The sequence below is a fragment of the Stenella coeruleoalba genome, assembly GCF_951394435.1.
Source record: "Stenella coeruleoalba genome assembly, chromosome: 13".
Classification (NCBI taxonomy): domain Eukaryota; kingdom Metazoa; phylum Chordata; class Mammalia; order Artiodactyla; family Delphinidae; genus Stenella; species Stenella coeruleoalba.
Window position 1 is genome coordinate 11846454 of NC_137159.1, and position 22607 is coordinate 11869060.

Genomic DNA, 22607 nt, shown 5'->3' on the forward strand with positions numbered 1-22607 from the left:
CATGTAGTCCTGGATCTCCTCACTTTTCTCCTCTTCCAGATGGTCCACACCTCATTTGTTCCAGCCAGATACCTTGGTTCCAGCCTCAACTCCTCTCCTTCCTAAGCTCCAATATCTAATCAATCACCAAGGTCTTTTAATTTAAAATCTCCATCTCCCACATTTCTGGAATCTATCCAAATCTCTATTCTAATGGAAGCTTCTGTGGTTGAGGCCACCATCTCTGAATTACTGTAATTTATTCTTAACTGGTCATACAAAGTATTGAAATATTCTTAACTGATCATCTCATTGCCCTCCTTAACACAGTTTTCATATGACTGAGATTAACCAAAAGAATCTGGTCACTTCATCCGCCTTGCTTAAAAACCATCATTGCCCCTCTGATGTCTTAGACTAAAGTGTTTAGGAGGACCTGGATGTTCTGCTACTGTTTAAATATTCGCAGTCTTTCCACTGTCCATCTCACACCAATAACTAGTCATCTGGTAGGTCTTTCTGTTCCTCCAGGCCTTGGCGTAGTCTATTATTTCCATCCACATAGAAATGATCACAACTGCTTGCTGGGAAAGGCACGTATGGAATGCACGTGCAGTCTTTATTACACATTAGGCTCTCAGTAATTAGTCTAAATAAGTGACTAAGATGACTGATAAGGCCAGATCCTCTTGACTATAAATCGATCCTATTTTACGTTAATGACAATGTTAAACTAGGACTGTATTCTCCCTCTGGACATTATTTACATTTAATAATAAACTACTGTAGTTCTCTTTGACAGCAAGACATTTACTCAGGTTTCACAGTCAAAAATGCCTGGCGAAGTACACCGTTAAGACAGACCCAAGCTCTGCCCCTCTGAGCTTTAAGTAACCAGGCAACTTTGTTCTAAAAATCTTTAACCATCCTACCGACATTATACTCACAATACTACGCCTTGGGTTCAACGGACCGGACCTCAAAGCACTTTCCAGGCACTTACCGTGAATTTAGAGAACAACTTATTTCCCCTGAGATGAGGGGGTTGGGGGACAAATGCAGAGAATTCAAGAAACTGAAATACACAGAGAAAAACCTTAGCTAGTAGCTCCATCCTATATTTCCCACTAAGCATTCGACCAGAGCCATGCAAATTCTGGGACCTCAGCTTCCCGCCTCGGGCTGAAGCCGCTTCCAGCGGGGACCTGATTTAGAGCCCCGCCTCCCCTCCGGTCCCGCCTCCTCCCCCCGGCCTGACTCTGAGCCCCGCCCATCTCCTCCACGCCCTCCCGGCCCCGCCTCCTCTCCGGGCTCCCCAACCCTGCCTGGCCCCGCCTTTACGCTCGGACCCCTCCCTCTAGCCCGCCCCCTTTCCTTTCCACTCTCTGGCCCCACCTCTAGCTCCACGCCCCGGCCGGCCCTGAGCCCCGCCTCCATGCCCCAGCCACACTTCCCGGACCCGAACCCGCCCGGGGCGGAGCTGCACCTGGTGCGGGCCTGGGGCGTGGCGGGCGCCACGGAGCGCCAGGTGCGGCTTCCGCGTCAAGATGGCCGCTACCAGCTGGGCCGGGGTCTGGTTCTCATCCCGCGGCCGCCTTCCCGCCAGGCGCCCGCTGCTGCGAGTTACCCTCTGCCTCCTGTGCTGGGGCCCGGCGGCTGTGGGCGCCGTCCCCGAGCTCGGGCTCTGGGCAGCGACGATCAATGACGTAAGTGGTGTGTCGGGACCCAGGCGAGGTGCTGCCCGGGCCCGCAGGTCCTCCCCGGGCTCTCTGGGCTCCAGGAGCCGGTCTCGGTCTTGTTGATCTGGCCGGGCCTGCCCCGGGTGCCCTGATACTTTCTCTGGGCTCTTTGCTCGGCGCGGGGAGCGCCCCCTCCTCCGGCCCGACCTGGGCTGTGGGGAGGATCAGTCAGGCTTGTGTGCTGGGGGATTGCTATCCCTTCTGAACCCTGTTCATGAGGATCACCATTCCCGAAGTCCTGGCCCCTCGCTCTTCTCCGACCTGCTCTGGCTAGATCAGGTCCTCGTTTATTCAGACCTGAGCCCTGAACCCCTCGGCACTCCTAGCGGCATCTTTGGATTTGACCTCTCCTCGTGCCCGGGTGCAGCCACAGGGCCGCACCCGTGTGGCCACAGGGTGGATTTTCCAGGGCTTCAGCTTCCGCATAAATTTACAAAGAGCTTGTGCCTTTTCTTTCTTTCTTTCTTTAAATGAGAAGGGAACATGCAATAGTCACCCCACCCCTCTTTCCCTCTTCTTGGGTTCCTGACATCACAGCTCCGGGAGCGTGTGTGGGCGGGGGGCGGGGGCAGGATGTGTAATTAAGGGATGTTTGCAAGGCTTGTCTGGAGGCATGAGTGCGTGGAAACGCTTCCTTTCCAGGGCAGGCCATTTGAGAACTTGACATCCAGTAGTTACATGAGATGATGTGGGAGGAATGCAGAGGTAGAATTTTGGAAAGAAATTAAGGGATGTTTGCAAGGCTTGTCTGGAGGCATGAGTGCGTGGAAACGCTTCCTTTCCAGGGCAGACCATTTGATAACTTGTCATCCAGTAGTTACATGAGATGATGTGGGAGGAATGCAGAGGTAGAATTTTGGAAAGATTTGCTGAAGAGAGACAGGAAATCGAAGAGGCCTTATCTCCTGCTTTTCTATATTCAGAGGTTTCATCCAGCTCCGTTTGAGATGAGTATTTTCCACATGTATGGAAACGATGTCCCAATTCTAAAGGCAAAACTTATATTTTGATTTCCTCAACCGGAAAGAGAAAGTACCAGAGGCTACAGATTCTTCCTATAACACAAAAGCTGCATAAAGGAAGGAGAGTACATATCTTTCTGAATCTTTAAGACCCAGTGCAACCGTCTTTTCCAGGATTCTTCTGGGTTGGTGCCCTATTTTGTGCGCCAGTGATAGAGCCTGTGTATCTTCATCATTAAATTTCTCTGAACAGTAAAAAGCAAAACTCAGAGAACCACACTTACCGTTTGATGCTGCTTCTGTAGTGAGTAGGCAGTAGCATAAACTAAGTCCGAATAAGTTGGAAGTGAATCGGCTGCATACAGACTGCTTGACCATATCTGTAAAGATCTTTGCCAAGTATACTTTGGATGGTGAGATTCCAAAGGCCATGGGGAGAGAATGACTTTGCTTCCTGCGTGAGGAAGAAAAAATTACCTTTGGGTCCCACGTAATCTTTAGTCCTGTGTGATTCAGGACAGTAGCAATCCATAAAGCTCTTTGCAAAGAGTAGGCTGATTTTTTTTTTTTTCCCCATTTCAAGTTGTCAAAACTTGTTCTTCAGAACAGGAAAGGAAAGTGGAATTTTCTTTCATTTGTTCTACAAATCTATCAAGAAATGGTTCTTTTTTAAAAAAATTTTTAATAATATATTCATTTATTTGGTTGTGCTGGGTCTTAGTTGCAGCATGCGGGATCTTTAGTTGCGGCATGAGACTCTTAGTTGTGGCATGAGGGATCTAGTTCCCTGACCAGGTGTCTGGTTTAGGGCAAGTGAGTGTGGACTGTCTATTGGACATCCAGTGGACGTGACCTTTAGGTAATTGGGTATGTGGATGTGCAGCTCAGAGGAGGGGTCTGGGCCCGGGGTTTTATTGATGTTGAAACTGTTGAGGAGGGAGAAGAGGTTATCAAGAAAGAGCTGCTTGTCCTGTCAGTGTTTTTCTTTAATTCCTAACCACATGTTCGTTTATCGTAATCCCTTCTCACAGGATTTTTTTTCTTGGTGAGGGCAGACATTAAATAACTAGTGTAAGATTTCATTTTGGTTGTGGTACGGGTTGTGAGGAATGGGTCTTACAGACCATGGAAGGGAGGGCCTGGCCTGGTGTGGGCTCCAGGAGAAGACACCCTGAGGAAAGGGATATTTGAACTGGACTTTCAGGGGTAAGAAGGAAATAACTAGATAAAGAGAGCGACAGGGAGGGGATTTCAAGTAAGTTTCAAGTTGACTACTAAGGTCCTGAGGGCAGGAAGGAGTACCATGTTTTTGAGAACCTGTGAGAAAGGTGCAAGAGAGGTGGGCGGGGCCCTGTGAGCGGCAGTGAGATTTGGTCTCTTATAAAGAGACCACGGTAAACCATAACTTAGGGAGAGGGTCAGTTGTTCTATCAGAAGTGCATTTATGTTGATACCACGAGAGCAGCTGCAGATGCACAGACAGGTTCTCCGTCTGAACAGCAGTCATCGAACAGTGGCAGTCGCACTCACCCGCCGTGTGTTGCTGGCCCCAGGAGCCTTCTGGAGCCTCACATCCACTGCAGGGAGTAGATTACATGAGACAACGTTCTAAGCCAGTGAGTGATGTGATCAGATTTATGTTTTTAATGCCTTTTTTTTTTTTTTTTTTGGCCGAGCCACGGGGCATGTGGGATCTTAGTTCCCCGACCAGGGATTGAACCTGTGCTCCCTGCAGTGGAAGCACAGAGTCTTAACCACTGGACTGCCAGGGAAGTCCCAGATTTACGTTTTCAAAGAATAATCACTCCAGGCATAGGAGTTAAAGGATTAGAACTATGTATTTTCCAGGATAAAACTATACTCTTAAACAGTAGAGAGAAATTTTTTTAACAAGAGCTTTCTGTATTTCTTTGTTTTTCATTATAGAAATCAGGACCTTTGATATTTAGGAAAACTATGTTTAACTCTACTGAGATCAAGTTTTCTGGTAAGTATAATAAACTAATATAACAGTAAAATAACAATAAATTATAAATGAGCAACATGTAATATCAACTCATGCATTAATTTAACATAAACTAACATAACACATTGTAATAGTATATATTTTAAACTAGGCAAATGTTTTTAAGTGATCCTAACATTTTAAGGGTTTCTTTTGTTCCAGTCGGGTCATAGTTATTTTCAAGAATGAATTTTTCTGATCCTGTCTCAGAAAATGTAATGTGAATCATTCTTTATCATTCTTTAAAAATTATAGTTAAAACCTAGTAAAGAAGTCTTCAGCAAAAAAGTATTTGACCTCCGAAATTTGACTCTGAATCCCTTTTAAAATTCAGTAAATTCTTTTTATGGTTATATGAAATGCCATGATTGTGATGAAACCTTTGTGTTTCTGAAAATTTTCTAAATATACACATGATCACAGCAGGAAATAAAAATTATTAGACACTAACAATTAGGGTTTTAGAGCTTATGTGAAAATATTTGTTAGGGACTGTGTTGTCTGTGTAAATACTGGTGTGTCATGACTACCAAGTCATAGATCTTGAGGTTTGCAGTATTTTTAATGAGTTTACATTGGATCATATTTACTGTGCACTAACCCCTCTAGGTGTTGCCAGTAACTTGACTAGGTCAGTTGGTTGCCAGAGTTAAAGTTTGGGGTAAGGGGTAGTTTTTTTGTTGGGTAGAGCAAATTGGCTTCGTGGGACCCACAGCCGTGGCCCTTTTATCTCTCACACCGTGCTCTGAACATTTGTTGGAGAATTCTGCCGTGTGTGGTCTTTGCTGACGGAAGTAGGCCAGCCATCAGCTAGAAAGCAAAGGCGGTTGAAAGCAGCTTCGTGATATAGATCATCAGTGGTGATAAGAGCTTGGTAAGAGGAAATTGAAGCCCAAGGTGGGTGAGGAAAAAATTTTGGCCTCTCAGTGCTTTAATAAATTCATGTCTCACTGTCTAGACAACATTTAAAACACTGGTGCAGACAAAAAAATTACATGGGGGAATAAAAAGTTATATGGACCACTGAAACACAGAATTTGAATTTTTTTAAAATCAATATGTAATGTCCGAGATCAGCCTAAAAGGAGACCACAATTTAGTATTAACATATCTAAAGAAAGAAAAATGAGGCAGCAGAAGGGAGTTAGGAACAAAAACGTAAAAAAAAAAATGAGGGTTTAGTCAGGTAAAAGCTGGCAGTGTCCCAGCACTGATGGGAGAGAGGTCTTTCTGTAACTATGACCGTAGCTCTAACATTGTGGCTGGCGGGGGTGCATGAAGTGCCCACCTGAGCCTCCTTGTTCTGCCACGTTCACCAAGCAGCCTTCTCATCATCTACTTTATAGTTACTGTTTAAGTGAGTAATTGGGCGTTAAGTTTTACACGCCTACATCCATGGTGTGAAAGATGAAACTGAGTCTCTGAGTTCTCACAGAGCCAAATTTTATTTTATTATTATTATTTTAAAAAAATATTTGTTAGGAATGACTTTTTTAATTAATTAATTTATTTATTTATGGCTGCATTGGGTCTTCGTTGCTGCGCACGGGCTTTCTCTAGTTGTGGCGAGCAAGGGCTACTCTTTGTCGCGGTGCGCGGGCTTCTCGTCATGGTGGCTTCTCTTGTTGCGGAGCACGGGCTCTAGGTGTGCGGGCTTCAGTAATTGTGGCGCATGGGCTCAGTAGTTGTGGCGTGCGGGCTCTAGAGCGCAGGCTCTGTAGTTGTGGCGCATGGGCTTAGTTGCTCCTCGGCATGTGGGATCTTCCCAGACCAGGGCTCGGAACTGTGTCCCCTGCATTGGCAGGCGGGTTCTTAACGACTGTGCTACCAGGGAAGTCCCAGAGCCAAATTTTAGTGCCTACAAAGTTAAGCATTGGTCCCTCGGGTATGTGTCCGTGCTGTTTGGTGGATCAGATGCCTTGCTTTCCCTAAGGAAAGCTAAGGTGACCCCTCTTCGCTACTCCATTCAAGATGCCGTCATGTGGAGCCACTGGTGAAAATCTCTCAGTGTAATTCACCATATTAACAGAATAAAAGAAATACATCATATAATCATCTCAATATATACAAAAAAGCATTTGAAAAAAATCAGCACCTATCCATGATGGAAACTCTCAGAAAACTAGAAATAGAAGGAAATGGCCTCAACCTGATAAAGGGCATCTATGATAAATCTCTAACTTAACATTATACTGGCAATTCTCCCCAGATTGACCTATAAATTCAATTAATCCCAATCAAAATCCAAGCAGACTTATGTAGAAACTGGCGAGAGCTGTTTCTGAAACTTAGATGCAAATACAGAGGACCTAGAATAGCCAAAACAATTTTAAAAAAGAACAAAGTGGGAGGGCTTTTACGCTCTGATTTCAGAACTGAACACGAAGCTACGGTAATCCTAACACTGTGGAACTGCGATAGACACACAGAACAGTGCACATCGTTGTCAAATTGACTGATTCGTGTCACGATTATGAGTCAACTTTTCCCACCTTGTATATCTAGTATTTTTGTTGGCTAGTGGATATCGTGAATTTCACATTCTTGAGTACTAGAATGTTGTGTTCCGTGAACAACTTTGTTCCGGCAGACAGTTACGTTTCTTTGGGGTCAGTTCGATCCTTTCCAGTTTTGTTTTTAATTTCTTTTAGGAGGGATCAGGGGTAGCCTTTACTCTAGAACTAACTTAGCACCACTTCTAAGGTGTGACTCTTCTGCGTCTCTCTCAGACACGGGGTGTGTTTACTGAGGCCTTTCCTCTCTGGCTAGTTCCCATCCCCATGTGAACTCAGAATTTTTCAGCTTGTCCCTGTGCACGGGCAGGCTGTTATGCAGCCAGAGACCAAGGATCTGTATGCAGATTTCATTGACCCTTTCTCTGTGTGGTTCCCACCTCTTGGGTACTCTGCCCCAGAAACTCTACCAGCCTCAGCCTTGGTTAACTGTAATAATTTAATTTAAGGAATTTATCTGTCTCATTTTGCAGTGACTTTTTGGAGAAATTAGGTAATACTTTACTCATGGTTTCCTTAAAGTTGTCTATTTTATTTATTTATTTTTTAAAGGAACATTTATTTATTTATTTTTGGCTGCGTTGGGCCTTCGTTTCTGCACGCGGGCTTTCTCTAGTTGTGGCGAGCAGGGGCTACTCTTTGTTGCGGTGTGCTGCCTTCTCATCGCGGTGGCTTCCCTTGTTGTGGAGCACAGGCTCTAGGCGCGCGGGCTTCAGTAGTTGTGGCACATGGGCTCAGTAGTTGTGGTGCATGGGCTTAGTTGCTCCATGGCATTTGGGATCTTCCCGGACCAGGGCTCGAACCCATGTCCCCTGCCTTGGCAGTCAGATTCTTAACCACTGCGCCACAGGGAAGTCCAAAGTAGTCTATTTTAAATTGCATTCTTGAAACCTTAAGTTTATGTTAAAGTATATATTATTATTGCTGTAAAATGAGACTTCCTTTCTCTAAACAGTTAAGTCATTCAGCTGCCCTGGGCCTGTGAAGTTTACCATAGTGTGGCTTTTGGAACATCATCCCTGTCACAATCAATATTCTGAGCTGGAAGTAAGTAAAACACAAATTTTAAATGTGTCTAAATCTATGAAGGAAAAGTTAGGAGTTTTAAGATTTATTAGCTTATCAAGTGAGGAGGCCAGGAATAGAGAAGTACCACAGATTTTGGGACTTAGGCAATAAACGCCTTAATTGTATCAAAGTATATGCTTTCTGAGAATACAGATCTTTTAGTTTCCTTGTATCTTATGAAAAATGTTAGTAAATATTTAAATCAGAGTTGTGGAAACCATTGATAAGGGGACTGTGGGTCACGCACAAATGAAAACCAACTCAATTTAAAGAAGAAATGTAAAAGTTTCACTTCGTTCAAAAAATTAGTAATAGGGAACCTAGAACTTCAGTGAGTGTGAGTAGATTTAGTGAGTATACGTAGACCTCAGAAAGAGGAGAGGAGGGAAAAGGAGGGGGAGAGTGTGAGAAGAGGAAAAAGAGACCGGGTTAGGTCAGTGTGTATTTCCTACGAACAAAGATATTCCCTTAGATTACACAGTACAGAGATCAGATTTACGAAATTTAACAGCGATACAATGCTAATTGATATAATAGCTAATAAACCATATTCAAACTTTGCCAGTGTCCCAACAACATCCTTTTTAGCAGCTTTTTTCTTTTCTTTTCTTTTCTTTTCTTTTTCTGGTACAGGATCCAATCCAGGATCACCTTGTATTTCTGCAGGGTTTTTTTTGGGGGGGGGTGGAGGTGTTGAGGGTGGTTCATGACATGACATTGATATATTTGAGGTGTACAAGCCATTTATTTTTACAAAATGTCCCTCAATTTGAATATTTCTCACGTTTCCTCGTGATTAAATTCAGGTTATATTTTTGGCAGGCATACCAGAAAGTATACTGTTTTGTCCCATTTTTGGTGATATTAACTTTGATCAGTTAAGGAAGTTTCTGCCAGGTTTCTCCACTGTAAAGCTACTACTTTTCTCCTTGTTGTTAACAATAATTTGTGAAGAAACACTTCTGTATTTATGTGTAAATATCCTGTTTCTTCATCGGTCCTTGTTTTAACATTCTTTGATTCTTGCCTGAATCAAGGCACAGTTACCACTGTGATGATTGCTAAACAATGATTTTCTAATTCCATGTTTTCTTCTACATTTATTAGCATTCGACTATGAGGTTGCACTCTTTTCCTCTCTCTTATCCGTCTGTCAGTCAATCAATTATCAATATGGACTCATTGATTTTAACTTTGTTGGGTGGGTTATAATCTATTACTGTTTTTCTGTATTTTGCTCAAATTGTCTCATATTTGGCCAATGGAAGCCTCTTAACCTTTTCTTCATGCCTGGGAGTTGCCATTAGGAGCGCGGTTTTCCTCATCCATCTAGGAGCCTCATTGTTAGTTGATGTGTAAATGAGTGTTCCCCCTGCACTCAGTTGGGTTTGCCATCTTTGCTTTATGTTACTGAGTGTTTGGTTTATCTTTCCTTGTAATTAAATGCTGCTTTCTTTCTCTGTAAAATCTTTTATACCTGGAGTAAAATGGAAGTAACCCCAGGACAAAGTATTTTGTATTTCTCTGTGAACCATTTCCTTGTAGTAACATCTTAATCACTTTTATTACTATAAGAGAATGATTATATTATGTATTATATTACTGTATCTGAGCACATCAGAATGGCTAAAATGTTATGATTACCTCAATCGTACTGAAAATTATATTCAAAACTTTCTTTTTGGTATTTTGTTCTATTGCGTGTTTCAAGTGTTCCAAGCTGAATAACTTTTTGGTATTATTTAGATATTAAGTGGAAATAAATTATGACGTAGAATCTTACTTTGCATAGGAGCTGTCACAAAAACATGAACTTAGTGTCAGTGAAGACTTTTGTGGTCATTATTTCAACAGCAGCGAATGTTGGACAACAAAAAATGAAAACTTAGATTGCAACAGTGATTCACAGACGTTTCCCTCATTGAATGTGAGTACCTGTCTTGCGATGTTGAAATAGAATTTACGTTTCTCCCAGTGAATGCAAGTATCAACTTCTGTTTTATCAGTATTTTGATAAAGGAAGGTGCTTAAGTTGTCAATTATTAGGTTTAGTTCTTTTGTGTGTGTGGCAGTACATAATAAGTGGAACCATTGTTCCATTTCTTTGTGCCTTTTGCAGCATCATCCTTGGAAGAGGATCCTTTTATCATCCTTTCATGATTTGCTGTCATTCCGTCCCTCATCTCTCTTCTGCCCACCCCAGTCAGGGCTTTGCCCCCATCATCCCATCAGAACAGCTCTAGTCAAGGTCACCAGTGACTTCCACGTCATTAGATCCCTAGGTCTATTACTCCTACTGAAGGTCTTTCAGTGTACTTGACTCACCAGCATTTAACACACTTGAACACTCTCCTTTGTGCACTTTCTCCTCCTAGCCTAGAAGACTAGATTCTAAAATGTTAACAGCGGTCATCTCTGGGTGGTGAGGCCGTGGGTCATTTTAAGTGATTTTTTGTCCTGTAAATTCTGAAATGAAAATGTCTTTAATAAAAACGTTAAAGGGTTGTTTTAAAAATTTGTGTCAAGGTATAATAAATATACGTAAGTTTACAGCAAAGCTTGCATATCAGCAGCGTAGGGCTTGATGAATTTTCACAACCTGAACCCACCCGTGTGAATCCCAATCAAGATCAGGGCCTTTGAGCACCTCGAGCTCCCTTTGAGTTCCTACTACGCTCCCTGCCAACGGTAACCACTGCCCTGATTAAGGAAGTAATTTTTCAAAAGTAGGATTTTGTTACACGTGTTTGGGATACAGTGAGGTTTGTTCTCTGGTGTTCAGCTTTAATCTTTACTTTTTCATAACACATTTTTTTTCTTAATTGTTGAAACTATTTTTCCTTATGGAAATGCAACAATATAAAATGAAATTCTTTTATTTTATTTTTCCAGAATAAAGAACTAAGAACAAATACCGGAAGTGTTACAAACCAGGAAGGGTCAGCGGTAAGTCATTTTATTTGCCTTTAAATCAAATACATACAAGTTAGAGTAAGACTGAGCAGAATCTGTTGATGGACAGATACTCAGAGAGTGATCTAAAGTAGGGTTAGTAGAGTTAGGAAAGAAAAAAGAAGCATTATTTTTTATTTTTATTTTTTATTTTTTCTGCGGTACGCGGGCCTCTCACTGCTGTGGCCTCTCCCGTTGTGGAGCACAGGCTCCGGACGCGCTGGCTCAGCAGCCATGGCTCACGGGCCCAGCCGCTCCGCGGCATGTGGGATCTTCCCGGACCGGGGCACGAACCCGCGTCCCCTGCATCGGCAGGCGGACTCTCAACCACTGCGCCACCAGGGAAGCCCAAGAAGCATTATTTAAAACAGTATATTTCCTTACATATGTCTGTGTGAATTTTGTACATACCTGGTTCTGTCTTTGTTTAAAAATCTCTTTAAAGGTGTGATTTAACAGTAACTTCTATGTAGTCTTTCTTTATTTTAAAAAATAAAATTCCGCTGCCAAATACCTGAGGCAGCACAGCAGTGGGCGGAGCTGTATCGTCATTAAGGAAGTAAAGAAATAGATAGAAACCATGATGCAGCACGAGGGGGAGGGGAAATTTGGAATTTGGGGAAATTACTCAAAGTCAGAAGACTAAGAGGTTGAGAGGATTACAAGGAGTTGAGTGTAGGGACTGAAAGTGGATTTAGAAGAGCTTGATGTTTGCCTTTAGACTGGGACCCTTCTGCTTTCATACTGTTTTCTCCAACCATCTTACAGAGTAGTCTGATAGTGGAAGGGCATTCACTCTGCAGTGGCTGGACCAACTCTTTGCTTTGCACAAACTGTCACAGGTGGAGGAGTAGGAAATGAGAGGGAAGGATAGCAAATACTCAGGAAGGAGGAGTGTGAAAAGTTTGGTCCAGCTACATGAGGGCACTGCAGGGTTCACAGGCAGTCCCAGTGGGCAGTTTCAGGCCTCAGTGGGACTGCTAGCAACAGAGTGCCTTAAGGAATTTAGCCTGTACACCGAATCTGAGTCATTTCCAGCAATGTTATCTGACATCTTTCTCCCCCAGTTCAATTTAAAAAAACACACATTTAAAAACTGAATGCTTGGGACTTCCCTGGTGGTCCAGTGGTTAAGACTCCGTGCTTTCAATGCAGGCGGTGCGGTTTCAACCCCTGGTCAGGAAACTAAGATTCCACATGCCACAGGGCGTGGCCAAAAAGTATAAATAAATAAATAAATGCTTGATTATACTAGGATATTAGAAAAACTATTTCAAAGGTAGTATTAAATAAAACATAGAATGGTAACATTGGGGGGAAAACCTGTAGAACTATATAAAAAGTAGAAAACATTGGCAAGTGGAAAAGGCTTTTTTCCTCCTCCATCCTTTGGGCCTGGGAGGATGGTGGTAAAAAAAAAAAAACAAATGGAGGAAATCCTTCCACTACCCACTGTCCTTCCACAGCCCACCATTCCTTTTATCTGTGTTTTTTTTTTTTTTTTAAAGTAACCCAATTCAATTCTTAAAAGTTGTTTTAAAATGTGGTGGACAATCGTTTAGCTATATCTTATATAGCAATTAAAAAAAAAAATAATAACATGAAGGATTTTTTTTTTTTCTGTTTCAGGATGTTGTAGCCAAAACACAGAGAGATGGGTTTCATATCTTTATTGTTTCTATTAAAACAGAAAAAACAGATGCAAGCTGGAATTTGAATGGTATAGTTAAACAGTATGCATGTTTTATTGTCTGCTTTTACTGTATTCTGTATTTTTGTCATTAACCCAAATCTACATTCTCTGTTAAAACACATTATTCAAAAATGATTTTCTGTTAATCACAAAAATGAATAATCTGTTTATTTGGGGTACTTAGAACTTTATGCTTATCTTAACTCAAATATATATTTTTTTAATGGAATGGAAATTTTAAATTAATTTCAGATAAACTTTGGGAGTTCCCTGGTGGTCCAGTGGTTGGGACTCTGTGCTTTGGGTGCCGAGGGCCAGGGTTCAATCCCTGGTCGGGGAACTAGGATCCCACAAGCTGCACAGCGTGGCCAAGAAAAAATAAATAAAAGAAAATAAATAAAAGGGTGAATTAAAAAAAAAGATTAATTTAAAAAGTTTTAAACTTGATAGAGGGATACAAAATTCTCCATCCTTCCAGATTAAAAAAAATTTTTTTTTAACATGTAGAAATGGGTAGGTGACACCTTAATCGTACTTGAAGTGGATTATATTCTGTTACTTGAAAATGGCCATCATCAGGGGTTCAAAATTTTTGTTCTTTAAAAAGTTTAAGAAAAAAGAATCTGTTTGTAGCCTAGGAGTAGAAGTAGCATGTCTGGCAACTGTGGCTTCTGCAGTCTGTGAGCTCCCCTGCCTGCCCATAAGGTAGATGCTCTTTGCCTCGTGAAACCGTAGCTCCTGGTACCCAGTGTGAGAGCGGGCTCACACTAAGCGGTTTTCAAGGGAGCGAATGCTTCCATGGGTCCTGGCATTGCTTTAGTGGTCATTTTCTGTACTGGGTATCTATCTGCTGGGCTGACAGCAGCCAAGCAGCATGTGATGATCCTGGGGATTTGCAAACTGCTCTGATTCACCCACTGGAACACAGAAGTGAAGCCAGGCTCTGTCTCTGGGGGGTACCCAGTCCAGAGAGGAGGGAGAAAGCAGTGAGGTGAGTCAGGCATGGCCGCAAAGGAGGCCCAGAGCTGGTCTTCCCCAGGGAAGCTGGTGGGGGCGCTGCTCCGGAGAGTGTGAAGCAGGCCTTCCTCCCGGAGGTACTGTAATGGGCCCAGACCATGCCACACAGGGAGCAGGGGCCTCGCTGCCATCCTGCTCCCCAGCCTGTGCGCCCTGCCTTCCCAGGTGTGGCGTCTTTTCCTCTGACACCAGCAGGCAGCTTTAAGCTTCTGCTGGTTAGTAACTGGCGCAGTTGCTAAGCCTTGCAAGTCTTGCACTGTATTCGGCACTCTGTTTGTTAGTGCTCTCAGACAACAACCCAAACTAGATTCTGGAGTTCAGTAAATTAAAAAAAAAATTTTTTTTAATTAATCAATTAATTAATTTGGCTGTGCTGGGTTGCCGCGAGCGGGATCTTCGTTGCCCCGTGCGGGATCTTTAGTTGCAGCGTGTGGGATCTTACTTGCAGCATGCAGGATCTAGTTCCCTGACCAGGGATGGAACCCATGCCCCCTGCATTGGGGGCTCGGAGTCATAACTGCTGGACCACCAGGGAAGTCCCTGGAGTTCAGAATTTGTCCAAGTTACATTAAGAAAGACAAAGTCCTCAGCTAGGTCAGGGACTCAGCCAGGGCCAATCTCAGACCAGGACTACTTTGCTGTCTGCATAAGATCTGACTTGGCCCACACTTTACAAGAGCATGTCTACAAATACGTAAAGATATCTTCATACAGTTACATAATCAAAGGTTAAAATTCAGCATTCGTTAACTTGGTGTGTATTCTTGGAGTCTTAAAATGAGCTTACATTGAAAAACTTAAGGAAAACTGGTTGTTAATTTTAATGCCTTAATTTCTTTATCCCCACCCTGCCTTCACCAGTTTCTCTTTCTATGATGGGGCCTCATGGATATATCTCTGCATCAGATTGGCCTCTGATGATTGTGAGTATCTCTCATCATTTCTTCCTTTTTTTAAAAATGAGTTTTGTATCCTAATTGGAACATTTAAACATTTTAAGAGCTCAGTGGTGGTAATTCCTTAGTAGCTAACACTTTGACATACCCTCTATTTCTGGTTCCATGGTGACTGGAAAATAAAGGATTGCAAACTTGAATGTAGAAATGTCGATTTTCAAATGATCAGAAGGCTTAACTGACTAAAATTGCTTCTCCTCCCACAGTTCTACATGGTGATGTGTATCGTTTATATCTTATATGGCATACTCTGGCTGATGTGGTCTGCCTGCTATTGGAAAGATATACTAAGAATCCAGTTCTGGATTGCAGCTGTTATTTTCCTGGGAATGCTTGAAAAAGCAGTTTTTTATGCTGAATACCAAAACATCAACAGCACTGGGTTATCAAGTAAGTGGTGACTGTGTCCATGAATATGGTGTGACCCAAGAGTCACCTAGCATTTGTGAGCAGAGCTGTGGGGACTCCCCGCCCCACCTTCATACAGTGGTTTGGGAACAACCATATAGGTGAAGAGGAGGGAAGCCAAGAAGAGAATATCAGAGTAGGGCTCTGATCCAGGCTAGCATGTGTGTGGTCTTCATTTTCTGTTTTCTTCTTGCTGGCTTTCCCTTACTTCCCTCCTGGGGAAAAGAAAATTCCTGTTCCCTAAGGTTCAGCTAGCCGTGACTGGCTTTAAACAACACGAAATTCTGGACTGGGGACATCGGGGGCTGCCAATCCTTTTAACGTATTTCTCTGTATTTTTCCCCATCCTCTCTCTTCTCCTTTCCCCTCCAAAGGAGAAAAGAAAATTTGGCCACAGGGAGTAAAATTAGTAGTGCCAGGATGGATGGTGACTGCACCCTTTTTGCAAAGAACTTCATGTGACCGTGGGAGATACCATCCCAGCTTACACAGTGGCATGTGGCAAGCAGGCAGGGCATATAGTGGGGCATCCTCAGATGGGTGCCCCAGACTTCTAGAAGATAGAGTTCAAAAGGGCCAGAGAAGTAAAGGCACAATTAATTCCATCACTGAACCTTCAAAAGGGAGATAGCTCAGAAGGGTAGAAAGCCCTCAGGAATGTGCTTCTGAGTGGTCAGTTACAAATGATCGTGGTACAGGTTTTCAAAGGGTGTAGTTGTGTCTGCTCTTTATTTTAAAATACTCCGGGAAAAAAAGAGGGTGAGTTGGAAAATAGATGAGACAAATTTAGCATAATGTTGATAATTATGGAAGCTGAGTGATGGGTACGTGGGAGTTCATTATATCGCTTTCTCTGGGTCGAAGAATGTTTGTAATTTCCCAAAATAAAAAGTTTAAAAAGACATGTACAAGACAATAAAGAAAAGACAAACATCCAGGGAGACATGTTAGAGGTATTATTACCCTATAAGAAGTTCTAGTGACGTGCGTGCGTGTGTATGTGTGTGTGCCTGCCCTGAACCAGATAAAGAAGGAAGGATAGAGCGGCTGCATATGACTGGGGGTTAAAGCGTTCTTGAATGTCAGAGAAGGCGGGTCAGCTCCTTTGCTACCAGTGGTGGGCGTCTCTGTCTAGAAGAGGGTGGCGTGAACTTGGGTGAAGGGCAGCAAAAGCCTGAGATCCATGGAGAGAAGGAAAGACCATCTATCTTCCTCAGGGCCTTCAAGCCCTCTGAGATGACACCAGAAGGCCCTTGGAAGAGAAACCCCAGACTGCCGTCCTTGTCTTTGAGGAGTCCTGTGGAAAGGAGAGGCGCCAGACGGGGCCTGGGTTGATGTTGTTTCTGATTTTCCCAAGTGTAAATTCTGTAACCCAGGCTGTCTTGCTTAGCATTGGTCCTGGAAGGATAGACTTCAGAAAAATCAAGCAATGATGATTTAGTGATTGTTAGGACCCAGCAAGGATACATTAAGAATAGGTCGTGTCCATTGACTTCTTTGTTTTGTGCTTCTAGATTGGCAGTTAGGCAAATGTAATAAATTTAGTATATCTGCACTTCTTCAATGTGTTGGGCAAGGTCTCTTGTGGTTTCTTCTAGAGAAGGCAGAGAAACATGAACTGAAAACAAGAATGTTAGGTGGATTCACAACTCGTTTCTGAATGGCTTTCTCCTCTCCGTCTTTACCGCCAGCACTCTCATCATCTCTTGGCTAAATTCTGCAATAGACTCCTGAGCGTTTTCCTCGCCTACAGTCTATTCCTCTCCAAGCCATTAAGTAGAGCAATCTTGATAAAATAAAGCTGTCTACTTTCTTCCAAGGGTCAGCAAGCTTTTCCTGCAAAGTCTACACAGTAAATATTTTCGGCTTTGCGAGCCATGTAGTCTGTGTTGCAACTTCTCAACTACTGCCATTGGAGCATGAAAGCTGCCACAGACAACAAATGGGCATGGCCGTGTTCCAATAAAACTTTATTTACAAAACAGATGTAGGGCCAGATTTGGCCTGTGGGCTGTAGTTGACTAGTTCCTTTTTCACTCCCTTGTTTACTATCATTGACTTCCCACTGCCCTCGGCAACAAGCCCTGACTCATGGCCTAGCCTAAAACTGAGGTGATTGGGCCCTGCCTCTGCCCCAGCCTCTTTTCTTGACCTCCCTCGTTACACGCTCTGCTGCAGACATGCCGAACTTTCACTTCTTGCAGCATATTTGGCTTTGTCTCTTTTTCTCTCCATGCCCTTGCATGTGCCATTTCCTTTGCTTTCCCCTTTCCCTCCTCCAAACGGTTAACTCCTACTCAGCCTTCAAACCCTGGTGTAGATGTCACTTCCTATGAGAAGCTTTTCCTGCCCCGTGTGGATTAGGTCGCTTTCATCACAATCCTGGGAGATACAGCGTGACCTCCAGCACTTGCTGAATTCTGTCCGTTTACTTGTCCCGACCAGAGTACAGGCTTCACGAGGGCAGGGAACGTGGTGTGTCTTTTACTGCGATAGCCACACGGTAGGAGCGTGAATGAGTAAATGATGAGGGCAACCTGGGGAAAAGAGAGCTCTTGAGGGCGTTATGGTTTTCAGATATTTACAGAACAGGAAAGGGCTACAATCCTTTGTAACCTCAAGGGGAAGAATAAGAACAGAGGGGAGCTCGGGGAGACGGATTTCCAGTGGACGTGAGAGAGCTGTGCCCAGTAGAGCCGATCAGAATCCCCTTCATTGAGGTTTCAAACATCACTTGGATTAGATGACCTTTAAATTCAACGTGGCGAATTCGTCTGAGGTCAGGACGTAACTGTACACAGTACCCATTTAGACTCTAGACGCGGCAGGCGTCCAGATGGACCCAGGGCGAATGATTTTCCTTCGTCCCCCCCTCAGCCCAGAGTTTACTGATCTTTGCGGAGTTGATATCTGCAATTAAGAGGACGCTGGCTCGCCTCCTGGTGATCATTGTGAGCTTGGGATACGGCATTGTGAAGTAAGTACCGGGGCCCAGAAAAGACGCCGCGTCCCCATCCTGTGATCCCATCCATCTCCGCTATGACCCCTGTGAAACCCGGCACCTCTCAGTGTCCTAACACAAATCCCAGAGGGAAATACCTGCAAGGACGTGTTTTTAAAAGATTTCCATGCACTGGCTGTTTTATTCTTTTCTCAAATAAAGATCCTGAAGTTGAATTCCAGTAACTTCATAGTTAGATGAATAATCAACTATAAGGATTATGGAAAATTCTAAATGATTCTCGAGGTTCAGACCATTTTCTGTTTCCTAGACAACATAGTTAGGGGTCATGTTTGTGTATGAGATATTGTAAGAGAGCGTGCTCTCATGAAACACCAGGGTCAGCAGAATTTCTGGCTGAAACCTGGCAGTCGCCTGAGGACCCGCTTTCGGGACCCTCTCAAGCAGATCCTTTCTCCCTCTTACTTTTGAGTCCCTGGGCATGAACATGGAAGAGCCTGTTGCCTAAGACCCTCTGATTCCCAGAAACTCAAGCCCTCACACTGGACCACAGCAGCATCTTCGGGTTGCAGGCCTTGTCAGCCGCCAGGTTTCCCCTCATCCCTCACCGCTCCGAGCACTTGCTTTATTGTCTTTGTCCTCAGCACTTCACTGTCAGGATTCCCTGTGATTTGAGTATCCGTGTGAGGATCCTTTAAGAAACCTGACCTCACCCCCTCACCTCTGCCGCTCTTACCTGTCACCTCCCCTCAACTACTGAGTGCCCTGGCCGTTTTCTGGACTTGATTAGTATCTATTTATTATCGTGTATAGCTGCACCCTCTCCATGGTGGCACATTGAAGCAATCTACTCTTCAGCCTCCCCCGTTTCCTGTTTCCTTTCTCTAATGCGTCAGCTGTAGGCACTCTTGGTCCCTGGTGTGGCCTCCGGCCTATTGATCCCACCGCCTTCCACGGTCCGGCAGGGCACTGACGACCCCTGCCACCCCTGAGGCCCTCCGCCTTCTCCTTTGCCAGCCTCCCTCGATAAATCCAGCTCTCCATCTGCGCAGGCTCGGCGTCAGCCTGAGGAGAACACCCCGCCGCACTGCCTGGCTCAGTTCACTCCGTGACCCTGAACTTGAAGGGCGCCCTCAGTGCTGCTGGCACCTCTTGGTCCCCGTGCCGTTCGTGTTCTGACTCTCCGCTCTGCGCAAGACCATTCACCCCTTCTGTCTCCTCGCACCTCCCTACCCTCATCCAGCGTAGCTGATCTTGGCTCTTCTCTCACCGAGGAATTAGAAGCCACCAGAAGGGACTTGCGGCTGTCAGGTCTGTGTCATCCTCCCCACCTCTGGACCACACGCAGCCTGTTCTGCTCCTGTACGGCGTGGACCATCCCTGTGTGCGGTTAAGCCCCGCCCTGCCCTGGTGCCCTGGGTCCTGTTACCTCCTCTGTCAAAGAAGCTGTCCCAGCAGTCTGTCCTGTTGTCTCTGATAGCGTCAATTTCCCTCTCCGGTGGGCCGTTCCCATCAGCACACTGTTATTTCTGTCATCTTCAGAAGCAGAGCCTCCCTTGAACCCGGATGGCCCTCTCCTCTGTTTCTCCTTCATTGCTTTTCCCCTGTGTGCAGCAGCGCTTTTCAGATGTGTTGTCTGTACTTGGCTGCTCCCACTTCCCTCGCTTTCTGTCCTTGTGAGGTTTGGCCCCATTCCTCCACTGAGACTGCGCCTGTCAAGGTCACCTTGACCTCTCCTTGCCGAATCGCAGGGCCCCGCTCAGCCCCCTGCAGGTGCCCGGTCGTGGAGGCTCCTTCACGGTCTCCTGTGCCGAGCCCCCTCGTCTTCCCGAGCTCCAGTGTTGGGGGGCCCTGGGCTCAGGCCCCAGACCTCTGCTTTAGTGACCGGCATCCCCGAGGCTTTCTCATCCAGTTCTGTGGCTCTGACTGATGAAAGTGTCCAGAATGAGCCCATCCCACCCCCTCCACAGCCACCACCCTGATCCAGGCCACCATCTTCTCCTGCCGAGACTACACTCCAGTAGCCTCCAAACTGGTTTCCCCACTTCTGCCCTGGTCTCCTGTCAGTCTTTTCAAACACAGCAGCAGCCAGGATGATTCTCTTAAGATGTAACTCCAATTTCATTACTTTTCTGCTCATTTCACTCAGTGAAACCCAGATTCCATCTTGTGGCTTCTCCGATGGCTGACCTCATCTCCTGCCACTCTCCCTCCAAACACTCTGCTCCCTCCTGCTGCTTTTCTTGCTCTCACTGTTCCTTAAACACAGCAGACACGTGTCTCACAGTGCAGAAGAGGCCTCTGCTTGTCAGCTTCCCCCCCGGATCCCAGGCATGGTTTGCTCCCTCACTTGCTTTAATTCTCTGCCTCACCGTCACCCCCCAGGGAGGATGGCCCTTTGGGACCCTAACCAGTGCCCATCCTCCATCGCTCTAGTCCCTCATGCCTTTTGATGTGTTTCTTAGCATTTGTTGTCTCTTCCCCCCACTTGTGTGTGACTTCCCTGTATTGTGTCCTGCTGTATCCCAAGGCCCCAGTGCGCTGGGCGGCACACAGCGTGCACTCAGTAAGCGTGCACTAATGCACGCACGTGTGCTTCTGAGCTCCGGACTGGTGCAGTTACCAAGACTGTAGTGAGGAAACCTTCTTTTCGTTTGTTTTGCTTTCTTTTGTTTTTTGGCCTCAGTACAGTATATAGAACACAAAACCCTCTGGGTCCCAGTGGCAGCTCACAGTTGTAGTTACGAGCATCAGGTGCCAGGGTGCAGAGGGTGGTGGCTGAGAAAGGGATAGAAGATTGAGCTGGTGGGTGAGGGCTCAGCCCTTTTTGACTGAATCCCTTCACTGTCAACTTGTGTTCAACCCTTACAAAGCGGTAACAGTTCTGGCTGTTGCAGGGTTCCAGTAAGCTGGCTATAGTGAACCAGAATTTAGATTAACTAAATTAGATAAATTGTCTGAAATATGAGCTATGGGTATTAGTTCAGTTTTCATCATAAGTATTTTTTTTTCAAAACCAGTTTTTTCTTCTAATTACTCTGAAAAGAGGGTTTTTGAGTTAAAACATATTCATAATAAATTCTGATTTGCAAGTGTCATGAAATTTCAGTTCTTCTTTTTTTTTTTTTTTTTTTTTTTTTGGCCACGCTGTGCGGCCTGAGGGACCTTAGTTCCCCGACCAGGGATTGAACTTGGGCCCACGGCAGTGAAAGCACCGCGTCCTAACCATTGGACCACCAGGGAATTCTCGAAATTTCAGTTCTATTTTCAAATGACTAATCGCAAAAATCATCATCTTTGCATGTTCTCAACTCATTTATACTTTCAAAGAATCAAAACTGTTATTTTAATTCTTTTCAATCCGAAGAATGAAAGCTGAAGTCTTTCCGGACTGTCGTTTGGGAATATTAAGAGGGGAAGGCAGTGGGATTCGATCTCCTGACATCCTGCTATTTCTCTGCCCAAGTCATAGAATCAGTGGATTATCGCTGACAAGACACATCTCAGAACACTTTACAATCTCTGTTAGTGGAAGAATTAAATGATTATTTCTGCCAGTGACACTTAGAAGTTGGCGCTCACTTCCTAGGTTTCATCACTCTTCTCGTCCATTCTGTAGACATAGTACCTGGGTTATGTTAATCATATTGCTTGGATTTCAGCAGCAAGATCCTCTGGCCTCAAAAATGTTGCTTCATAGGCATCAGTACAGCTTCAAGTCCTAGAGAAGGAGGCTAGATTTCCTTGAGCCTGTTTCTGCCTTCTTCCCAGGAAACAATGCTGTTTCCCAAAACAAAGTACCTCCGAGGTGGGAAGGGACTGACGTGATTGGATAGCGACGTTCCTGGTGTTGGAAATGGGGCCAGTTACTGTAGTCAGATACATTTTACTTACCTTGCTTCTTCTTTCTCTTTTTTCGGTTTGCTTCTCCTTGTACCAGGCCTCGTCTAGGAACAGTCATGCACCGGGTCATCGGACTGGGGATCCTTTACTTTATCTTTGCAGCTGCTGAAGGCGTGATAAGAGTCATTGGGGTAAAAACTACATCATTCCACTTGCACTTTTTTTTGTCGTTGCTGTGAAATACGATTTTACTTCTGTCTCCTGAGATGAATTTTTAAAGATAGGAAATTTGTGATAAAGGCCCAATTTGAGTTTATTTTCCCCCGTGTGGACTCTTTCCCTTTTCTAACACGTCCTGAAAGTATAAGGCTAAACAGAGCACTTTTTTAAATGATGTGGTTATGAACACACCACCTGACGTCATCCTAGGAATTAGCTCCATCTCAAAAATGTTCGTGGTTGCTCTTCACGAAGAACATTCATCTTTATCATTATGCAGTCTGAACACAT

The 22607-nt window shown here is 44.4% G+C and overlaps 1 protein-coding gene across 6 annotated transcripts in view; it reads left to right on the top strand.

Annotated features, from left to right (window-relative positions):
• Positions 1-1446: 1446 nt before the first annotated feature.
• TMEM87B (transmembrane protein 87B) overlaps positions 1447-22607 on the top strand; it is a 61423-nt gene continuing 40262 nt past the window's right edge. For all 6 annotated transcript variants that reach the window (XR_013830946.1, XM_079940202.1, XM_079940203.1 and 3 more), the window contains exons 1-10: positions 1447-1685; positions 4607-4667; positions 8154-8245; positions 10059-10193; positions 11159-11212; positions 12848-12938; positions 14790-14851; positions 15091-15274; positions 18170-18269; positions 22195-22288. Coding sequence is in view for 5 of the 6 variants with exons in the window: in XM_079940202.1 (XP_079796328.1) it covers positions 1527-1685; positions 4607-4667; positions 8154-8245; positions 10059-10193; positions 11159-11212; positions 12848-12938; positions 14790-14851; positions 15091-15274; positions 18170-18269; positions 22195-22288 (1032 nt within the window). In the remaining variant the exon portion in view is untranslated. The remainder of the gene's footprint in view (positions 1686-4606; positions 4668-8153; positions 8246-10058; positions 10194-11158; positions 11213-12847; positions 12939-14789; positions 14852-15090; positions 15275-18169; positions 18270-22194; positions 22289-22607) is intronic.